Here is a 19320-nt window from a genome sequence, read left to right as displayed (position 1 = left end):
TCAACGAAGGGAGAGGCGGATATTATTTCAGAGAGGGAGGATGAGAGCAAGGTTGGTGAAACAGAGTTCAGCTTACGGAAGTTGATTTTGCGTTTTTGCCTTGGAGCTGGGGTGGGAATGTTGACAGACATGGTGATGGCTAAGTGATCAGAGAGGGTGGGGTCGGAGCCAGAGAGGTGATGTAGATTTAGTCCAGTGGAGCAGACAAGGTCCAGAATGTGCCCACGGTTATGGGTGGGAAAATTGACGTGTTGAGTGAGGTTAAAGCAGTTGAGTATTTCAGTGAAGTCAGCGGTTATTGTGGAGTCAGTGGAGTCCATATGGATGTTGAAATCACCGAGGAGGAGGATTGAGGGGGAGAGAGAACAGAACTGGGTCAGAAAGTCAGAGAAGTCAGAAAGGAATGATGGGTGTGGTTTGGGAGGGCGGTAGACAACTGCCATGACTAATTGTTATGAAGGCCAACATGCCATTAGCTTTCTTCACTGCCTGCTGTACCTGCACGCTTACTTTCAGTGACTGATGTACTAGGACACCCAGATGTACTTCCCCTTTTCCTAACCTGACACCATTCAGATAATAATCTGCCTTCCCGTTCTTGCCACAAAAGTGGATAACCTCACATTTATCCACATTATACTGCATCTGCTCAGTCTGAAGAAGGGCCTCGACCCGAAACGTCATCCATTCCTTCTCTCCAGAGATGCTGCCTGTCCCGCTGAGTTACTCCAGCATTTTGTGTCTACCTTCGATGCTGTGGACTTGCACTGGACTGATCAGTCTGAAGAGCCTTGAGGCTAGGAAGTGGTTGTGTGTGACCTCGACCTCACGGTTGTAGTGTGATAAGATGTCCACCCACAGGATGTCACACCTTGCTGACTAAACCCCTGCCAGCTGAAGCAGTGCTCCTTAGAGAGGTGGAGGTAACAACTTTTATCTCTGAAATCTCCATGGGGGATGTGGAATTCCAAGTTTCACTCTTGCAAAGCCTAGCCTTCAGAGAGCCCTCCTGTGATAAAATGGTAAACTTGCCAATCTGTGGGTAAATAAGGGGCAAAGTACTGCAGGCTGGATTGGAGTAACTCCAAGTACATAGCAAGGCGTAGGAATGGTCTCCAGTGAATACTGCAGTTATTTCCTGAGTCTCCGTGTTCTGGGTGAAGGGGTTTCCACCGGAGAACACGACGATTGTTGGCCAGCTGCTTTGGATGTTGGTGGCAGTTGTTCATAGACGTGTGAGGTCCAACGTCCCTCTGAGGTGCTGGGGGAGCGGCCAGCAAGAATCCCAGCTGGAAATGTCTAGTCAAGTGTGACGACTAAGGAATGGTTGGAAATGCAGTTAGCTTCGGATTAATTTGATATTACATTGCCTTATGCTGATAAATCAGAAATGTATGATCCAATTTCCATTGGCATCTTTTGGGGAAGAGGGTTAAGAGTGCTAAATTCCTAAGACCGGATGGCTTCCATCCCAAGGTTTTACAGGATGTAGGAGTGAACTTGCTAATGTTTAAGAGCCACAGAGTTATACAGGACATAAACAGGCCACTCTGCCCACTACGTCCATGCCAATCACCAAGTACCTATCTATCCTTTTCTGGTAGATTGATGACTGCTCTGTAGCTGCGTCCTGGGCCACAGAGAGCTTGACAATTATATTACTGGTGCTGCCACTTTCCATTCTGCCCTTACCTTCACATGATCAATCTCTGCCTCTTCCCTTCCTTTTTTGGATCTCTCTGTCTCCATCTCAGGACATCGGTTGGCTACTAGACAGTAATCCAGTTACCTGATGTTGAATTCCACAACTCACCGACAGATTCCACAACTCACCTACAGACAATTTATAATTCCAACATCCCAACTCACACATTTTTGGGATGTGGGAATAAATCTGAGCACAGGTGGGAAACCAACACAGAGTCACAAGGAGAATGTGCAAACTCCGCGTCAGCTCTGAAGGCCAGGATTGAACCCAGATCGCTGAAGCACCTACACCAACTGCACCAAAGTGCAACCCTTAACTAAATGTCCTATAATTTGCCAAAAGATCTCTCAATTCAGAAGAGAGAAAACAAGTTTGCTTTACTTTGCAGGGGCTTAGGACTGTGGAAATATCTCTAATAGGATGTGGCTAAGTTTGCTGATGGGATATGTTGCAGAGGTCATCCAGTCAGGTTAATGGAAGCAGTTAGAGAAAGAGCAATGAAGTGAGATCAGTTAAAGAATGGGGGAATCTGGCAGAAAGATAAGGTGAAATGCAGGCTGGAGGACACTCTCACTCTCACTCAACCCCCTCACCCCCTCCCCTCCCTCCCCTCCCCCCCCCCCTTAGCCCATTGATTGGAGGACCTCTACAAAGATCCTCATGCCAACCCTATTCCCCACACTCTGCAACATACAAATATTTTGTTTTCTCTCTTTCCGAGCTCTGACAGAGTCTTCAACCTAAAACATTAACTGTTCTTCTCTCCACAGTTGCTGCCTGTCCCAACTGGGTGTTTCCAGTGGTTTCTGCTTTCACCAGAATAATATCTGGATTCCAAGGAGTATATTTATAGAAACTACGTCTGTATTTCTCAGAATTTAGACGTTTAAGAAATGCGACTTCATAATTCTCCTTAATTTCAAATTAAGAAGGGAGAGGGGGGGAGAGAGAGAGAGTCCTGCTGATTAAGATTATAGTAGACACATCTTTTGGAACTGGTTAGATAACATTTCATTAAGCAAAAGGCCACGGAGATTTGCATCTCAATCCATACACAGCAAATGATATTAAATTGTTAGAACATAAGAACATATGCAATAGGAGCAGGGGTAGGCCATTCTGCCTATCGAGCCTATCCCATTGTTCATCATGCTCTTCTGCCTCAGTGATATTCCCCTGCACTCTCCTGAATCTATTGTCTTCATTTTGAATGGACCCAGTCACTGTACTCCTCAGCTGTCCAGGGTAAGGAATTCTAAAAATTCTTCAATCTCTGACGTTTATCCTCATTTTAGATCAATTGTAAATTTTAAATCCAGGATAGATGGACGGATTTTGTTTAACAAAAGACACAAAGAAAAATGGAGAAAAGACACATTTGCCCAACTCCACCAGACATTGACTGAATGTCAGAGCAAGCTCAGTAGGCTGAATGGCTCATCCTATCTCCTTATTACAGGTGTGTCAGCCAGGGTCCTGCGCCTGGCAATGGGGCACCAGTGCCAACTGGAAGTGAGCTTGAGACCACATGTAAATTGGGACGTGAGGACAGCCGAGCTGGGCTCATGAAGGGGAACATGTTTGGCAAAGAAAACCAGCAGACAGGGTACAGTATTTTGGCATACGAGTCATACTAGGAGGTGATCTTAACTTCCCTCGTGTTGACTGGGAAACCCATTGTGCAAAGGGCTTGGGCAGGGTGGAATTTCCTAAATGTATCCAGGAAAGTTTTCTTGAACAATCCCGACTGGAGAGCGCGCAACATTGGAACTCCTCTTAAGGAACAAGAATGGGGAAGTGACTGAAGTGTTGGTGGGGGAGCTCTTGGGGACCAGTGACCGTGTAGAATGGATAAGGGCGAGCCAGTGGATGTGGTGTATCTGGATTTTCAAAGAGCCTTTGACAAGATCCCACACAAGAGATTAGTGTGCAAAATTAGAGCACATGGTATTGGGGGTAGGGTATTGACATGTATAGAGACCTGGTTGATAGACAGGAAGCAAAGAGTAGGAATTAACGAGTACCCTTTTCAGAACGGCAGGCAGTGACTAGTGGGGTGCCACAAGGCCCAGTGCTGGGACCCCAGTTATTTACAATGTATATGAATGATTTAGACGAGGGAATTAAATGTGGCATCTCCAAGTTTGCGGATGGCACAAAGCTGGGTGGCAGTGTGAGCTGCGAGGAGGATGCTATGAGGCTGCAGGGCGACTTGGATAGGTTGGGTGGGTGGGCAGATGCATGGCAGTTTGCAGTATAATGTGGATACATGTGAGGTTATCCACTTTGGTGGCAAGGACAGGAAGTCAGATTATTATCTGAATGGTGTCAGATTAGGAAAAGGGGAGGTGCAACGAGACCTGGGTGTGCTTGTACATCAGTCACTGAAAGTAAGCATGCAGGTACAGCAGGCAGTGAAGAAAGTTAATGGCATGTCATGTTGGCCTTCATTGCGAGAGGATTTGAGTTTAGGAGCAAGGAGGTCCTACTGCAGTTGTACAGGGCCCTGGTGAGACCGCACCCGGAGAATTGTGTGCAATTTTGGTCTCCTAATTTGAGGAAGGAAATTATTGCTATTGAGGGAGTGCAGCGTAGATTCACCAGGTTAATTCCCGGGATGGCGGGACTGACATATGATGAAAGAATGGGTCGACTGGGCTTGTATTCACTGGAATTTAGAAGGATGAGAGGGGATCTTATAGAAACATATAAAATTCTTAAAGGATTGGACAGGCTAGATGCAGGAAAAATGTTCCCGATGTCGGGGGAGTCCAGAACCAGGGGTCACAGTTTAAGAGTAAGGGGTAGGCCATTTAGGACAGAGATGAGGAAAACCTCTTCACCCAGAGAGTTGTGAATCTGTGGAATTCTCTGCCACAGAAGGCAGTGGAGGCCGATTCACTGGATGTTTTCAAGAGAGAGTTAGATTTAGCTCTTAGAGCTAAAGGAATCAAGGGAATGGGGAAAAAGCAGGAACGGGGTACTGATTTGAGATGATCATCCATGATCATATTGAATGGCGGTGCTGGCTCAAAGGGCTGAATGGCCTACTTCTATCAGATTTTAAATAATTAGGGAGAAAGATAAGACAGATCCACAAGTTAAGATGACATAAATTGAGGCAAGGCTAATTTTGAGGGTATTAGGCAAGAATTTGTGGGTGATTAGTGGAATAGGAGATGTTGTTTCCAGCTAAAGGAATGCTTGGCAAGTGGGAAAGGTTTAAGGTGAGATTGGGAGAGTCCAGGGACTGCATGTTCCTATTAGAGTGAAGGACAAGGTTGGCAGTTTTAGAAACCCTGGTTGATGAAGGGCATTGAAGCTCTAGTCAGAAACAAGTAGGCAGCATTTGTCAGGTACAGTCAGCTGGGATCAAGCGAATCCCTTAAGGAATGTAAGAAATGTAGAAGTACACATGAGTTAAATGAGCTGGGCAAAACAAGTGCATAAGATTGCTCCAGGATAAGGGAAAATAAATTCTACAGGTATATTAAGAGCAAAAGGGTAACAAGGGAGACCTTAAAGATCAACATGATCATCCATGTGTCAAGCCACAGGGGATGGGCCAGGTGTTTAATGAGTCTTTCTCATCTGTCTTTAATGAGGAGAAGATCATGGAAGCAAAAGAATTGACAGAAATGATGCATTTACCATTTATGAATTACAAATGAGACGGTGCTAACGGTCTTAAAGAATATTAAGCTGAATAAATCCCCAAGGGCTGATCAAGTGCATCCTTGGAGATCATGGGAAGCTAGGGGAGAAATTGCCGGTGCCCTGCCAGAGAGGTTCACATCATCATTAGCTATGGGGAAGGTACCGTAAGACTGGAGGGTGCCTATTGTTGTACCTTGATATAAGACAGGCTGTAAGGACAAGTCAGGGAAGTACAGGACATTGAGCCTGACCTCAGTGGTGGGATAGTTACTGGAGGGTATTCTGAGGGGCATTATCCAGCTACATTTGGATAGGCAAGGATTGATTACGGACAGTCAGCATGGCTTTGTGTGAGGGAAATCATGAGTTTTTGAAGACTTCACCAAGAAGGATTGAAGAGGGCAGGGTGGTAGATATTGTCATCATTGGTTTTAACAAGGCCTTTGATAACTTCACACACGATAGGCTGATCTGTAAGGTTAGATCGCATGGGATCCAGGGTGACTCGCCAATTGGATTCAAAATTGGCTTGGTGGAAGGAGTCAGAGCATGCTAATGGAGGCTGATGGTCTGATTGGAGGCCTGTGAGCAGCAGTGTGCCACAGGGATCTGTACTGGGTTCACTGTTGTTTGTCATCTATATTAACAATTTAGATGATAATGTAGTTAATAGGGTCAGTAAATTTATTTATGGCACCAAAAATGGTGTTAAAGTGGACAGCAATGAAATTTGCCTAGGTTTCCAAAAAACACCTGTGTCAACTAGAGAAATGGGCAAAGGAACAGTAGATGCAACTTAACTCACACAAGGGTGAGGTGATGCATTTTGGGAAGTCAAACCAGGAGTAGGATTTAAACAGGAAATGGGAGCATTCTGGGGGATGAAACAGAGAGACAGAGATGTAAAACAGCGAGACCTAGGGTCACAGGTGCAAAGTTCCTTGAATTTGGTGATGCACGTAGGCAGTGTGGTGAAGAAGACATTTGGCACGCTTGTCTTCATCAGTTAGTGTATTGGAGTTAGGGCGCCATGGTACAACTGTAGAAGACGTTCGTGGGACCACGATTGGAGTACTGTGTGTAGTTCTGCTCCCCTGCTTTAAGACGGATGTCATTACGCTGGAAAAGGTGCAGAAAAGATTCACCAGGATATTACCAGGTCTCGAAGGCTGAAGTTAAAAGGAAAGATTGGATAAGCTGGGAGAGGCTTTTGATTCCATTTTGAGAGGTTGGATAAGCTCTTTCCCGGAATGTAGGAGTGTGAGGGAAAACGTTGCAGAGATTTACAAAATCATGAGATAGATAAGGTAAACTAGAGGGCATAGCATTGTGAGATATGACAGATTTAAAAGAGACCCTGGGGCATTCCTTCACACAGAGGGTGGTGTGTGTTTATGAAACTAGCCGCTGTTGGAAGCTACAGAGGCAGACACAATGGGGGAGGTTTTAAAGACATTTGGGCAGGTTCGTAGATGGGAAAGGTTTAGTGGGATATGGGTCAAACACAGGCAAATGGACTAGTTCAGTGGAAGAAAACAGACAGCACAGTGGTAAAGCTGGTTGAGCTGCTGCCTCACAACTACAGAGACTGTGTTCAATCCTGATCTCCAGCTCCACATTCTCCTTTTTAATTTATATATTTATTATTATTAATACAGTGCAGAAACTGGCCCTTGTAGGTTTATGGGTTAATTGGTCACTGTAACTTGCCCCTAGTTTGTAGGTCAATGGTGGAACTTGGGTGGGGGTGGGGGGTTGATGAGAACGTGGGAAGAATGGGATAAAGGGAGATTTAGTGTAAAAACGGGTGCTTGATGGTGAGCACGGACTCAGTGGGTCGAAGGGCCTGTTTCCATGCAATATCTCTCCACAAAAAGAAGGGAATGAAAAGAAGAGGAAATGCCTGATTCCTGTGGGTCCGAGAACGCTGAGTATATTTACTTGGAATGGTGCTGGTTGCTTTTGACTGACTGAGAACTTGCTGATGGTTCCTTACCTTGGCGAGTGCATCCCGGCTACCTGCTGCCCATGCCTTGCTCATTGGGGTGGACACACTTTCCCCGCGGACTAAGATGGACCTGTTGATCATTCCATTCTCAAGTTCCTGCAGGTCTACCTACACAAAGAGGTAGACAATTACTCCGCCCTCCCCAAGGAGCAGTCAATGAATCCATGCTAATCCCAGGGCTACTGACAGAGGCTGGTGACCCAGGTTAATATGAAGATGGCCAGACAGAGGATGTCAAGCCAAAATCTTTGTCTAGGTTAACACTGTTAAAGTTCAGACCAAGTCCCAGTCCTGAAAGGCCAGAAAGATCTAAGAGATCTAAGATACAACTTGGGATGGCACTGCTGTATCTCAACTGTCGTATGTTGAAAGGCTGGAGCGATTGGGCTTGTATACACTGGAATTTAGAAGGATGAGGGGGGATCTTATTGAAACATATAAGATAATTAGGGGATTGGACACACTAGAGGCAGGAAACATGTTCCCAATGTTGGGGGAGTCCAGAACAAGGGGCCACAGTTTAAGAATAAGGGGTAGGCCATTTAGAACGGAGATGAGGAAGAACTTTTTCAGTCAGAGAGTGGTGAAGGTGTGGAATTCTCTGCCTCAGAAGGCAGTGGAGGCCAGTTCGTTGGATGCTTTCAAGAGAGAGCTGGATAGAGCTCTTAAGGATAGCGGAGTCAGGGGGTATGGGGAGAAGGCAGGAACGGGGTACTGATTGAGAGTGATCAGCCATGATCGCATTGAATGGCGGTGCTGGCTCGAAGGGCTGAATGGCCTACTCCTGCACCTACTGTCTATTGTCTATTGTCTATTAATTGGTTTCTACCTGGGGAATCTAAGAGCAGCACGTTTCCACTTACCAAGAATGTTTTTAGAATTGTTTGGGTAAGAGCAGTTGGGAGGGAAGTTTGACCTGTTTGAGTCAATGTATGGACAACACAGTTAAAAATACAGCAGATGCTGGAATTCCAAAACAAAAACAGAAAATGCTGAAAAGACTCAGCAGATCAGGCAGCATCTGTGGGGAACACAGCAAGAGAGAGTGATGGGCGATAAAACAATGAACGTTTCAGGTTGGGAAAGAGAGACCAGGTAGTTTGATGTTGCAGAGAAGGGAGGGGTAGCCTGGATGGGACTCTGGGATTATTTCTGATCAGGCGCGGTCAAGGTTGCTGGGGGATACCTCGTAGACGTCATCCAGTACTGATATCATTGTTTCTCTGCGCAGATGCTGTTTGACTTACTGAGTGGTTCCACATTTTCTGTTTTTATTTCTGGTAAACACACTCTCTACGGTCTGCGTCAGACATTTGTTATGGTACAGATCAGGAAGAACTTTAATAGCCTGAGAAGGTCTGTCAGGGGAAGTGTAGCCTGCATTCCAGGCAGCTGTCGATGAGCAACTCTCACATGGCAGTAAGTGTCTTCTCACTCAGTACCAAACAGGATCGGCACCAGAGCCCATTGTCCACAGTCTCATCCAGTTACCCATGCTGCAGGTCTCATCGTCCCCACACTCAAAACCATACCTACTACTGCTTCATGCTTCTGGGAGGGAGTGGTCCCCAGCTCACCACATGTGCTCCTCAACACCACCGCTCTGGCTGTGTGTTACTCAGTGGTTTGATCACCTGTGGCAGGATGGGGGAGGCTGCAAAGTGGTGCAGTGAGGCAGAGCCGCTACCTCATAGCACCAGAGACCCAGGTTCAATCCCAACGCCCACGAGTTCTCCCTTTTGATCGTGTGGGTTTCCTCCAGGTGCTCCGGTTTCCTCCCATATCCCCAAGATGAGCGGGTTGGTATGTTAATTGGCTTCTGTAAATTGCCCCTCATGTATGCCTGAGAATCTGGGGGATGCTGATGAGAATGGGGGGGGGATTAATGCAAATCTGTACTCGATGGTAAGCATGGAATCAATGAGCCAAAAGAACTGTATCTGTGCTGTCTATGAGAATTTAAAAAACAATTTACTGGTGGAGAAGCTAGCAACCTGGTCAGGTTTTCAGAACGTTCTTTCTTGCCATTCTCAGGAACAATCTACCTTCTGGTCACACTGATGGGTGTCGAGAGGACGGGTGTTGGAGAGGACGGGTGGAGTTTGTCCAACAGGTTTGTTGAACCAGCTGACATTCTCTCTTACACAGTCGTACACAGCCGTTGCTAACAGCAAAAAGCAAACCCAAGCCTCAATCTCAACCCAGCAGCAACAGTAGGACAGGCATGACGGGAGCTGGATATATTGCAGCAGGGGACTGCAGAACCTGAGTTGACACATGGCTCATCTCATCTCTCTCTCTCTCTCTCTCACGGGCACGTGTAACAGCATATTCCACAGGCTGCTTCTGCTCCATCTGCAATAAACCAAATCAGGGAACAAGGCAGATTTATTTACCTCAAGTAACTTGGTTGCCATGGAGAGGTGATTTGATGACAAAAGTTCGCAACAGTCCAAATTATTATATACAGCAGCTGTACGGGAATATACAAGACAGGGTAAGGACATTGATGAAATCAGAAAACACTCTTCTCATCCACACTCTTCTCGTTCTTTAATCTGCAAAGTTCAGCATCGACCTCCATTTCCTGAGCCTGGATCATTTCCAGCAATGATGGGCAGTGGCCTCTTTACCGAACTCGGAGTTGTGATGCACTCTCACAGTGTCGTCAGGCCGGACGGGGAGAGCACAGAGTGTGGAGGCTTCTGAAAGCAGGTGAGAGTCTGAGACTCTGAGTGAGGCGAGGACTGTGTGGGGTAAGTGGGAGTCAGGGTGCAGGCAGCACAGATAAGGATGAACGAGTTGAGGGAAGGTGCAAAACGGAAAGTTAATCAGATGGACAAAAGATGAGGCAAAGGAAGAGGTACAAGGTTCATCATCGAGGCCATAAAGCTGGGTGAGGTCAGTTCATGCCATGGGTGTGGAGGAAGGCAGCCACACACGGAGCAGGTACCATGTTAGAAGCCCATCCGTAGGTCCATTGGACACCAGAGTTGCCTGACACTGTGACCAGAGAGATGGAGGGAGCGGAGAGGAAGCAGAACTTGCTTCTGGCCACGTGAGGGACTGCCAGCCCGGTGCTGAGGTGACAGGGCTCTCACCTGGAGCCCCGTGTGCTTTCGAGGATGTGGTCCTGATCGAGGATTGGGCTGGCGGGGTCCATGGGTAGATTCATGGAGGACGTCACATATACACCTCAGGAGCAGGATGAGAAGCGAAGATCGGATGGACAAGATCGTCCCACACAGCAGGAGAAGCAAATGGGGAGAGGGAGTGGACAACAAAGTCAGCAGGTGGGTGGGAGGGAGGGGCTGTTCCAGGATGGCATCTGTGATCTCACTATGAACCATTTGCATTCCACAAAAGGACCCCATACTTTTGCGGGGGCGAAGGACTCGGATTCTGAAGGGTGTGACATGTTTGGGGACTGGAGTGGGAAGGAAGGATGTACCTGTCAGCACGGATCAAAGAGATGATAATGTGCCAAGAGCAGACTTGGATGATCAGAGGAGAGGAGATAGAATCATGAAGAAAATCAACACAAGGACAAAGGTGCTGGAGCTGTGTTTAGGGAACAGGATATGTGCATAAGAACAGGTGTGGTCTGCCCTGTCACCCAGTCAAATCATGTCTGTCCAACTTTCCTTGCCCACTTTCCTTCCTTATACCATAACCCTAGATTCCCTTCCTGATTTGAAAATGTATCTCAGTTCTGAATGCATTCACGAATTCACCCTCCAACTTTCTAGGGCAACAAATTAAAAAGACCCAGAACCTTTCTGAGGGAAGAAACTCTTCCTCATCTCACTCTTAAATGGACAACTTTTACTCAGAGTCTAAACTTTGCTTCCAAACGAGTCCTGTGAATGAAAACTCTCTCCTGGGACATTCCTTATCAAGCCCCTGGAGATTCTTGTGTGTTTCAATCAGATCACCTCTCCTTCCTGGAAACTCCAATGAGTACTGGACCAACCCGTTCAATCTCTCCTCACGGGACACAATTGGTCACCTGAGTGAGTCTTCTCTGTACTGCTTCAAATGAAATATCCTTCCTTAAAGAAGGAAGCAGAACTGTCCACGATATTCTTATGGTTCTATTAGTGCTTGTGTAGCGGTAATAAAACTCCCCTTCATCCTCCTCTCTCCTGGACAGGAGGAGCAGAGAGAAGGACACAAGAGGAGATGGGGGGGAAAGCTTAAGGCTCACATAAGGGAAGCCTTTGGGAAAGCATCACGTTGGGAACTAAGGGAACTGAAGGTGGGGGCAGGAGTTGGTAAAGGCACCTCAATGAATAGTCTCAAGCTAGGTGCCAAAGTCCATGAGTTCATCTGATAGGGGAAGTAGGGATAGATTTAAGAAGACAACATGTTTTTTTAATAAACAAACAAAGGATGTGGGCTTCACAGGCTGGGCCAGCATTTCTTGTCCATCGCTAATTACTCTTGAAAATGTGGTGGTGAGCTGCCACCTTCAGTTGCTGAGATCCTTGAGGGTTGGGTACAGCAAAATGTTGGTAGAGAGGAAATCCAGGATTTTGACCTGGTGATGGTGAAGGAACAGCAATATATTTCCAAGGATCGATGGCACATGTTTCAGAGGGCAACTTCCAAGTGGTGGTGCTGCCATGCGTTTGCTGCTATTGTCCTTCTAGCTAGTGGAGGTCTTTGGTTTGGAAGGAGTGTAGTGAAGAAAGGAAGCCAGGGTTATTTTTGCGGGGTGATCCGCAAATTGTGAGCTGTTCTGTCAGCCGGGAGGTAAGCCAATGAGTGCTTTGTGCAGTCTGTCCATTGTGGCTGTGGAGGGCTAAACATCATCAGCTAGAAATATTCAGGATGGCATGGCTTGGAGTGTCAAATGAAAGATGGGTTGGGAAGAAAGACCTGGATACAAAGGCATCTTGGATTTCATGAGAGCATTGGTGGCAAAAAAATGGTTGGATTGTCCACTTCAGGAGTTTAGAGGGCATGCAGGGCCAAAAGCTGAACAGGCAGGAATGGTAAAGACCACCATAGGTGATGCTCTTTGGGGAGCCAGGCCAATGAACAAACCATTCTCCCTCAGGCACAGTGAGACCTGTGGTGAGCTTAAGATAACCAATATGAAGGTAGGGGTCTTGGTGTTAGATAGTTTCACTGAGACACGGCATTGCTTGTTGGTGCGGAAAGCAGAACTTTAATAACGATACATTAGAGGGTGTTGCTATGCGGCTCCAAAATAGACCATTTATTGAAAGATTTCCTTCCTCTCACCAGGCTTACTCTAGGGATGAGTGGGTTGTTCTATCAACACAAGCTGTATTCTCTAGAATAAAAAGAGGGGTAACCTTTTTAAGATATACAAAACTCCGAGGGGGCTCGACAGGGCAGATGTTGAGATGTTTCCACGATCGGGAGAGCCTCGATCAAGGGGACATAGTTACAGGATAAGGGGTGCTCATTTAAAACTGCGGCAGGCAGAATTTCTTTCTCTCAGAGGAAAGTGCATCTCTGAATTTCTCTGCCCCAAAGGTGGAGACGGCTGGGTCATTGTAAATATTCAGGATGGAGGTGGACAATGTTTTGAAAGATGAGGGAATGTTGAGGGCCATGGACAACTGGTACAGAGGAGGAGTTGAGGCCTAGGGCAGATCAGCCTCAGCTCGTATTGAATGGCCAGGCTGGCTTGAGGGGCCGAGCGGCCGACTTTCGCTCCTACCCTCTTAAGCTCTCATGTTCCCCTAATTCCATGGAAGCTCCTGAGATACAGCCAAGGTCACCGCTTATGATTAAATCTATCACTTTATCTTTCATTTCATGTCTATCATTTTATCGCCCACCACTCTCTCTTGCTGTGTTCATACCTTGGAATTTAAGGTTACCCAGATGCAGAACAGCAGCCAATAGCTTGTGAATTTCCCACTGCTCCTTGTCCGAAAACATCAAGATTTTCATGGCTGAGCAAATATCAGCATAATGCCCAAAATCATCGTGCCCAGTGCAACTGGTACAGTTACCCTGCAAGAATAAATCACAAGCTGTTGATTCCATAAGAGACTGTCTTAAATAATAACCCTAGTACACTAACGTTGACTGAGAATTTCTATCGTTTCGGATCCACCTCCCTACAAACCAATTGACCACTGGTTTCAAATAGGGCGGCACAGTGGTGCAGCTGTTAGAGCTGCTGCTTCACTGCTCCAAAGACCCGTGTTCAATCCTGACCTCTGGTGCTGTCAGGGTGGAGTTTGCATGTTCTCCCTGTGACCGTGCGTGCTTCCTATATATCGGCGAGACTAAGCGCAGGCTTGCCAGTTTCGCTGAATACCTCCGCTCAGATGCCGGGGCTTACCCAATCTCCCGGTAGCTAAACACTTGAACTCCCCCTCCCTTTCCCACACTGATCTTTGTGTCCTGGGCCTCGTCAACTGTCAGAGTGAGGCCCAATGCAAATTGGAGGAGCAACACTTCATATTCGCTTATGCAGCTTACAACCCAGCGGTATGAATATTGACTTCTCCAAGTGAAAGTAACCCTTGCTTTCCCTCTTTCTCCAAATCACCCCCACCATAGTTCTCCGACTAGTTTCATTGTCCTCCTGATTAAATATTACTGATTCTATGCCTCGCTGTGATCTTCTCCTCAGCTAACAATGTACCATTCTACATCTCCTTGAGCATTGTCCCCTTTGATCTGTTTTCACTCCTTACCCTATCTCTCTGTCTCCCTCTCCTCTGACTTTCAGTCTGAAGGAGGGACTTGACCTGAAACATCACCCATTCCTTCTCTTCCTCCAAACCAGCACCTGCAGTCCCTCCCTATGCATGCATAGTGTCTCAGCTACAGGGAAACATATGCAAAGCACTGCAGATGCTGGAAATTTTGAATGAACAAAAAATGCGAGAAATGTTGATTAACTTTAGAAGAGTCCCAGTTAAATAGAAATTTAATTTTAGAAGAGTCCCATTTGAATTTCAGAGCTGCCCTCTTGACATGGTGATCTGTCCAAATCGCCTCCTGCTATATGATCTTTCAAATTTGGTTCTTTATATTAATCCACCAACTATTATTAACTCTGATCTAATCGCTCAAGAATCGAAGCCAGACTGATGCTGTTTTGCATCCTTTTCAGGATCTCTGTCCCTTTGTAAGATAATAAAAGGCAGCTCAGTATCGGCTGTGGTTGGTGGGGTAGTGCTTGCACGAGAGCCATTGTGGATTTCTTTTATATGGAGATTTCAGACTTTGCTTCCACTGCATTATTCTATACAATATGGCTTTTCTTTAGAAGCAAGAGAGCAAGTCTGCTGACCCTCCAGCAAGTTGAATTAGCCCATTACATCTGGTCTGCTAAATGTTCAGTTTGCCATGCTGTTCCATGGCACCTCATACCCGTATCATTTTGATTCTTCACGGAGCTCAGGATTCAATGAATAAACATTGGAAGGGAAAGATGGGCCAATTTTGAATCGGATGTGTACGGTGCAAAAGCATAAGTTGTTTTATAGGTTGGAATTATGGCTGTAATGTGCTGAAGTAACAGGCTCACCATGGTCAGATAGTCAAACTCGTGTGCTGTGCCTAAACCGAGGAGCTGCTTCTGTTCCTTCTTCATGCCCATCAGTAGACTGTAGAATACGTGGTAGTTTCTCTCATCTGGAGCCTGTCGGAGCACAGGACAGTTAAAAAAGAAGAACAGGAAAGTGATATCAAAGTGATGCACCAGCGTTTACCTGTTGAGAGAGCATGTCACTTCCTCACCAAGGACCTAGCTTGGCTCAACATCCCTCCCAGCAACCTGAATACATCCAACACCAGCACTTTGGGATGGAGCATCAATGTAAAACCACGGCTCCCCACCAGACCCTGAATCAACCAACTCAAGAGCATCTCCAAATGTTTCTACAGACTTCTCAAGCAATGCCTCCTTCTGGTTTTCTGCTCAACACCACCCACACAGCCTTGAGACAAGATAGTCAAACAGACAGTGGTGCAGCTTGTCAAGCCTCTGCCTCACAGTTCCAGGGACCCAGCTTCAATCCTGACCTCCAGAGCTGTCCATGTGGAGTTTACACATTCTCCCTGCGACCATGTGCGTTTCCTCCCACACCTCTAAAATGTGTGAATTGGTAGGTTAATTGGTCGCTCTAAATTGCCCCTGGAATGTAGGTGAGCAGCAGAATCTGGAGTGAGTTGATGGGAATGTAGAGAGAATAAAGTAGGATTAGTGTAACAGGGTGCATGGCCTATGGGGTGAGGGACAACTTTGGTGCTAGGTGATTCTATAACTCCAAATCCGTGACTTTGAGGAGTTGACCCACTACTCCAATGTGCAGGGTGATGTCAAAGAACACGAGTACTTCTTGGAGGTCTCGCAAGAATAGGAAAGGCTTCCTTCCACTCGTCAACCTGCAGGTGCCACCAGTTGGTCGCTGCACATGTCCGACTCCGTGCCATAGCATAATCTGAGTGCCAACAGGTGAGTATCTGTAGAAGAGATAAGCCTGGCCAAGAGATCTGGCTGGTTGCTTCTGCAGTACACGGTTAATTTGGATTGCAGAGTTAATCAGGAGACATAATGGACTCTGTGTGCACACTCACTGTGTGTGTGTGTGTGTGTGTATGTGTGAGAATGAGAGTGTGAGAGAGAGAGAGTGTGAGAGAGAGAGAGAGAGAGAGAGAGAGAGAGAGAGAGAGAGAGAGAGAGAGAGAGAGAGAGAGAGAGAGAGAGAGAGAGAGAGAGAGAGAGAGAGAGAGAGAGAGAGAGAGAGAGAGAGAGAGAGAGTGAGAGAGAGAGTGTGTGTGTAAGAGAGTGTGCAAGTATGAGTGTGAGTGTGAGTGAGTACCATGAGATTCATCATCAGTCGCTGTACGTGTGACCTTTCTGGACACGACAGGCACAGATTTGTAGCAGGTGAAGAGCCACCTTGTCCTCCACCACGCAAACAGGCTTCTGCAGAGGAATAGAAGTCTGAGATTAAACAGCTCATCCTTCACTGAGCATCTGTCAGGGAGCCAATTTGAACCAACGGATCAAATATCTTCAAGAACTTCATAGTGTCATACACCACAAACACAGGCCATCCTGCCCACTGAGTCCGTGCCGACCATCAATCGCCCATTGACACTAATCCTACACAAATCCTATTCCCCACGTTCCCATCACTGATGGTCATGGCCAGGGTGGACCTTTGGTGTGGGTACCCATCAGTGCTCCTGGTTACACTCACCTGTTGACACACTCGGGATTTCTCCAACAAGTACTGCTCAATCCTTGCCCCTTCTATCATCCCATCTCCACTGAAGAATATGTCGACGTATTTCCCAAAGCGGCTGGAGTTGTTGTTTTTCACAGTTTTTGCATTTCCAAAGGCTGCGAAAGAGAACAGTGTGAGAGAACAGAGAAAGAGAATGGCGTCAGCAACAAACATTTACAGTCAGGTTGGTCATGGCAATATTTCCATGGGCCACCTGCAACTGTACCTTAGAATCATGCCTCACGGAAGTAGGCCCTTCGGCCCACCAAGTCCGTGCTGACCATCAACCACCCATTTATACAAATCCTACATTAATTCCACTTTATTCTCCCCTCAGCTCCATACAGATTCTGCCATTCACCTGTGCATTGGGGGGAAATTTATGATGGCCAATTAAACTACATCATTGGGCAGGAGCTGACGGATCATGGTGACAGGGAGAAACATGCAAACTCCACACAAACAGCACCCATGGTCAGTACCAAACCCGGAAGGCTGCAGCATCAGGCAGCGACACTACTCTCTGGGCTCAGTCAGTTGCTTCACTTTGGGGGTTGGGGGGTTGTTGGTAGAGAAATTGACTAAAGGGAAGATTTTCTCTTTTGATTGCCAATCGCCCGCTGAGTCCACACCAGCCATCGACCACTCATTTCCCCTTTTCTCCCCACATTCCAGGCAACTCCCATCCAGATTCCACCACCCCCAACACACAAAGAGCAATAAACAGCAGCCAATTAACATCCCACCCACAGTCTTTGCAATGTGGGAGGAATCCATAGGTGGGGGAAAACCCAAATGGTCACGGGGAGAACATGCAAACTTCACACAGGCAGAAGCTAAGCTCGAGGTCGAACTGGGGTCTCAGGAACAGTGGATCAAATTAAACGCACACAAAGAATTGTGTTTCGAAACTGCTTTATTAACATGTATATGGAATGAATACTTTCAGTATCCACGCTTGTGATTCAGACCTATGCCTGCTGTCAGGTCTGAACTCATTGTCCAGACATAAGGAGGAATGCATGCTGGTTAGGTTTGAACAACAATTCTCTTGCTATTTGACAATTGTCAGCTGTTGAGACTGCAGCCGAAACTGATCCTTCATGTAAGCCATTCCTTCCCCAACGTTCTCCCTTCTATCACTCTCATCCTCACAGATAGAGTCAAGCCCCTCATAATTTTGTACACCGTTGCCTGGAGCCCTTTCAGTGTTGTCCACTCCAGTCGCCACAATTTAGAAAGGAGGTGAATGCACTGGAGAAGGTGCAGAGGAGATTCACCAGGACGTTGCCTGGGATCGAGCGATTCAGTGACGAGGAGAGACTGGGTAGGCTGGGTTTGCTTTCCTTGGAGTGAAGGAGGCTGTGGGGGATCAATACAAATTGATGAGTTGCTTAGATAGGATGAATAAAATGCAGGTAAACAAAGTTTCGTTGGTTACAAAGAAACTTGGCATCTCTGTTTTTTCATTAGACAAGTATCCCGACAGGCTCCTGAGAACAGAGCTTCTCCAGTCCAGGACTTGGCTGGGTTAAAGAGTTCAGACTCAGAACTATGAGAAGTAGGGAGGAGTGAGCTCCAGTCAGTGCTCCAGCATAGAACAGATGCATTCTGTTGGTCAGGCTCATTATCAATGAGCACGTTATTGCTGGACCGTGCAGCTGACAGATTAACTCAAGGTCGGGAGTAGAGATAATAAGTGACTCAGATGGAAAAACAAATATGCATATGGAAAACAAAGCCTTATAATCGTCTGTGAAAAACCACAGGCCTCTGGTAAGTGAAAGTATAAAAAAGGTACTTTACGCGGTAATGTGAGAGGCAAATCCAGAGAGCAACCCTCACAAGGAAGAAGGTGATTGCCCACTTCCGAGATGGAGAGTTAGGGAAACCCCTTGATCACAAACCTGGATAGTGAAAGTATTCATTCTGTATGTCAATAAAGCAGTTTAGAAACAGAATTTTGTTGTGTGTGTTTAATTGCCTGAAAGTGTTGTCAGTGTTGTACAACAATGGTCAGCATGGACACGTTGGGCTGAAGAGCCTATTTACTTACAGACAGGCAAAACAGGAGAAAAAAAAAAACTTTCTAGTCTCCCCTTAGGACTGAAACACTCCATCCCAAGGTGAATCTCCTCTGCAGCTTCTCCAGTGTAATCAGGTCCTTCCAACAGTACAGTGAACAGAACTGCCCGTGGACACCTCCTCATCTGGCCATGGGCTTTTCCACACAAGGCTTACCTTCCAGGATTGGGTTTGCTTCCAGGATCTGCTGTTCAATCCACAGGTGCTGGCCGCTGACTGCAGCCAGAAAATTCAGGATCAGTTTAGTGTTCTCCGTCTTCCCTGCTCCTGACTCTCCGCTGAAATTAAGAACACTTCATTTACAGCCAAGGTTCTCTCCTTCCGCCACCTACTTCATTCCTTTGTCCACAGCAACGCCCAATGCAGCAAGAACCCTCTGAGCCAGCATGCCGTGCACCATGAATTGTTAGTGATGGCTTCTCTTCAGCTGTTCTCTGCCAATCCAGCGCAGTGGTTCAGCAGGTAGAACTGCTGCCTCATAGTGCCAGAGATCAGGGTTTGATCCTGACCTCATCAGGTGCCGTCTGTGTGGAGTTTGCATGTTCTCCCTGTGACCATGTGGGATTCCCCCAGGTGCTCCAGTTTCCTCCCACATATCAGTAAGTTAATTAGCTGCTGTAATTTGATGC

The 19320-nt window shown here is 46.6% G+C and overlaps 1 protein-coding gene across 1 annotated transcript in view; it reads right to left on the bottom strand.

The window, feature by feature from the left end:
• LOC144599061 (unconventional myosin-VIIa-like) overlaps positions 1-19320 on the bottom strand; it is a 125808-nt gene that overhangs the window by 79717 nt on the left and 26771 nt on the right. Inside the window, exons 8-13 of the mRNA XM_078409784.1 lie at positions 18848-18969; positions 16580-16722; positions 14899-15012; positions 13214-13367; positions 9770-9846; positions 7362-7481 (exon numbers count right to left, since the gene is read on the bottom strand). Of these exons, the coding sequence (XP_078265910.1) occupies positions 7362-7481; positions 9770-9846; positions 13214-13367; positions 14899-15012; positions 16580-16722; positions 18848-18969 (730 nt within the window). The remainder of the gene's footprint in view (positions 1-7361; positions 7482-9769; positions 9847-13213; positions 13368-14898; positions 15013-16579; positions 16723-18847; positions 18970-19320) is intronic.

The sequence above is a fragment of the Rhinoraja longicauda genome, chromosome 13 (assembly GCF_053455715.1).
Source record: "Rhinoraja longicauda isolate Sanriku21f chromosome 13, sRhiLon1.1, whole genome shotgun sequence".
NCBI classification, from domain to species: Eukaryota; Metazoa; Chordata; class Chondrichthyes; order Rajiformes; family Arhynchobatidae; genus Rhinoraja; species Rhinoraja longicauda.
The sequence above is the reverse complement of the archived record's forward strand: the minus strand, read 5'-3'. Positions and strand labels throughout refer to the sequence as shown.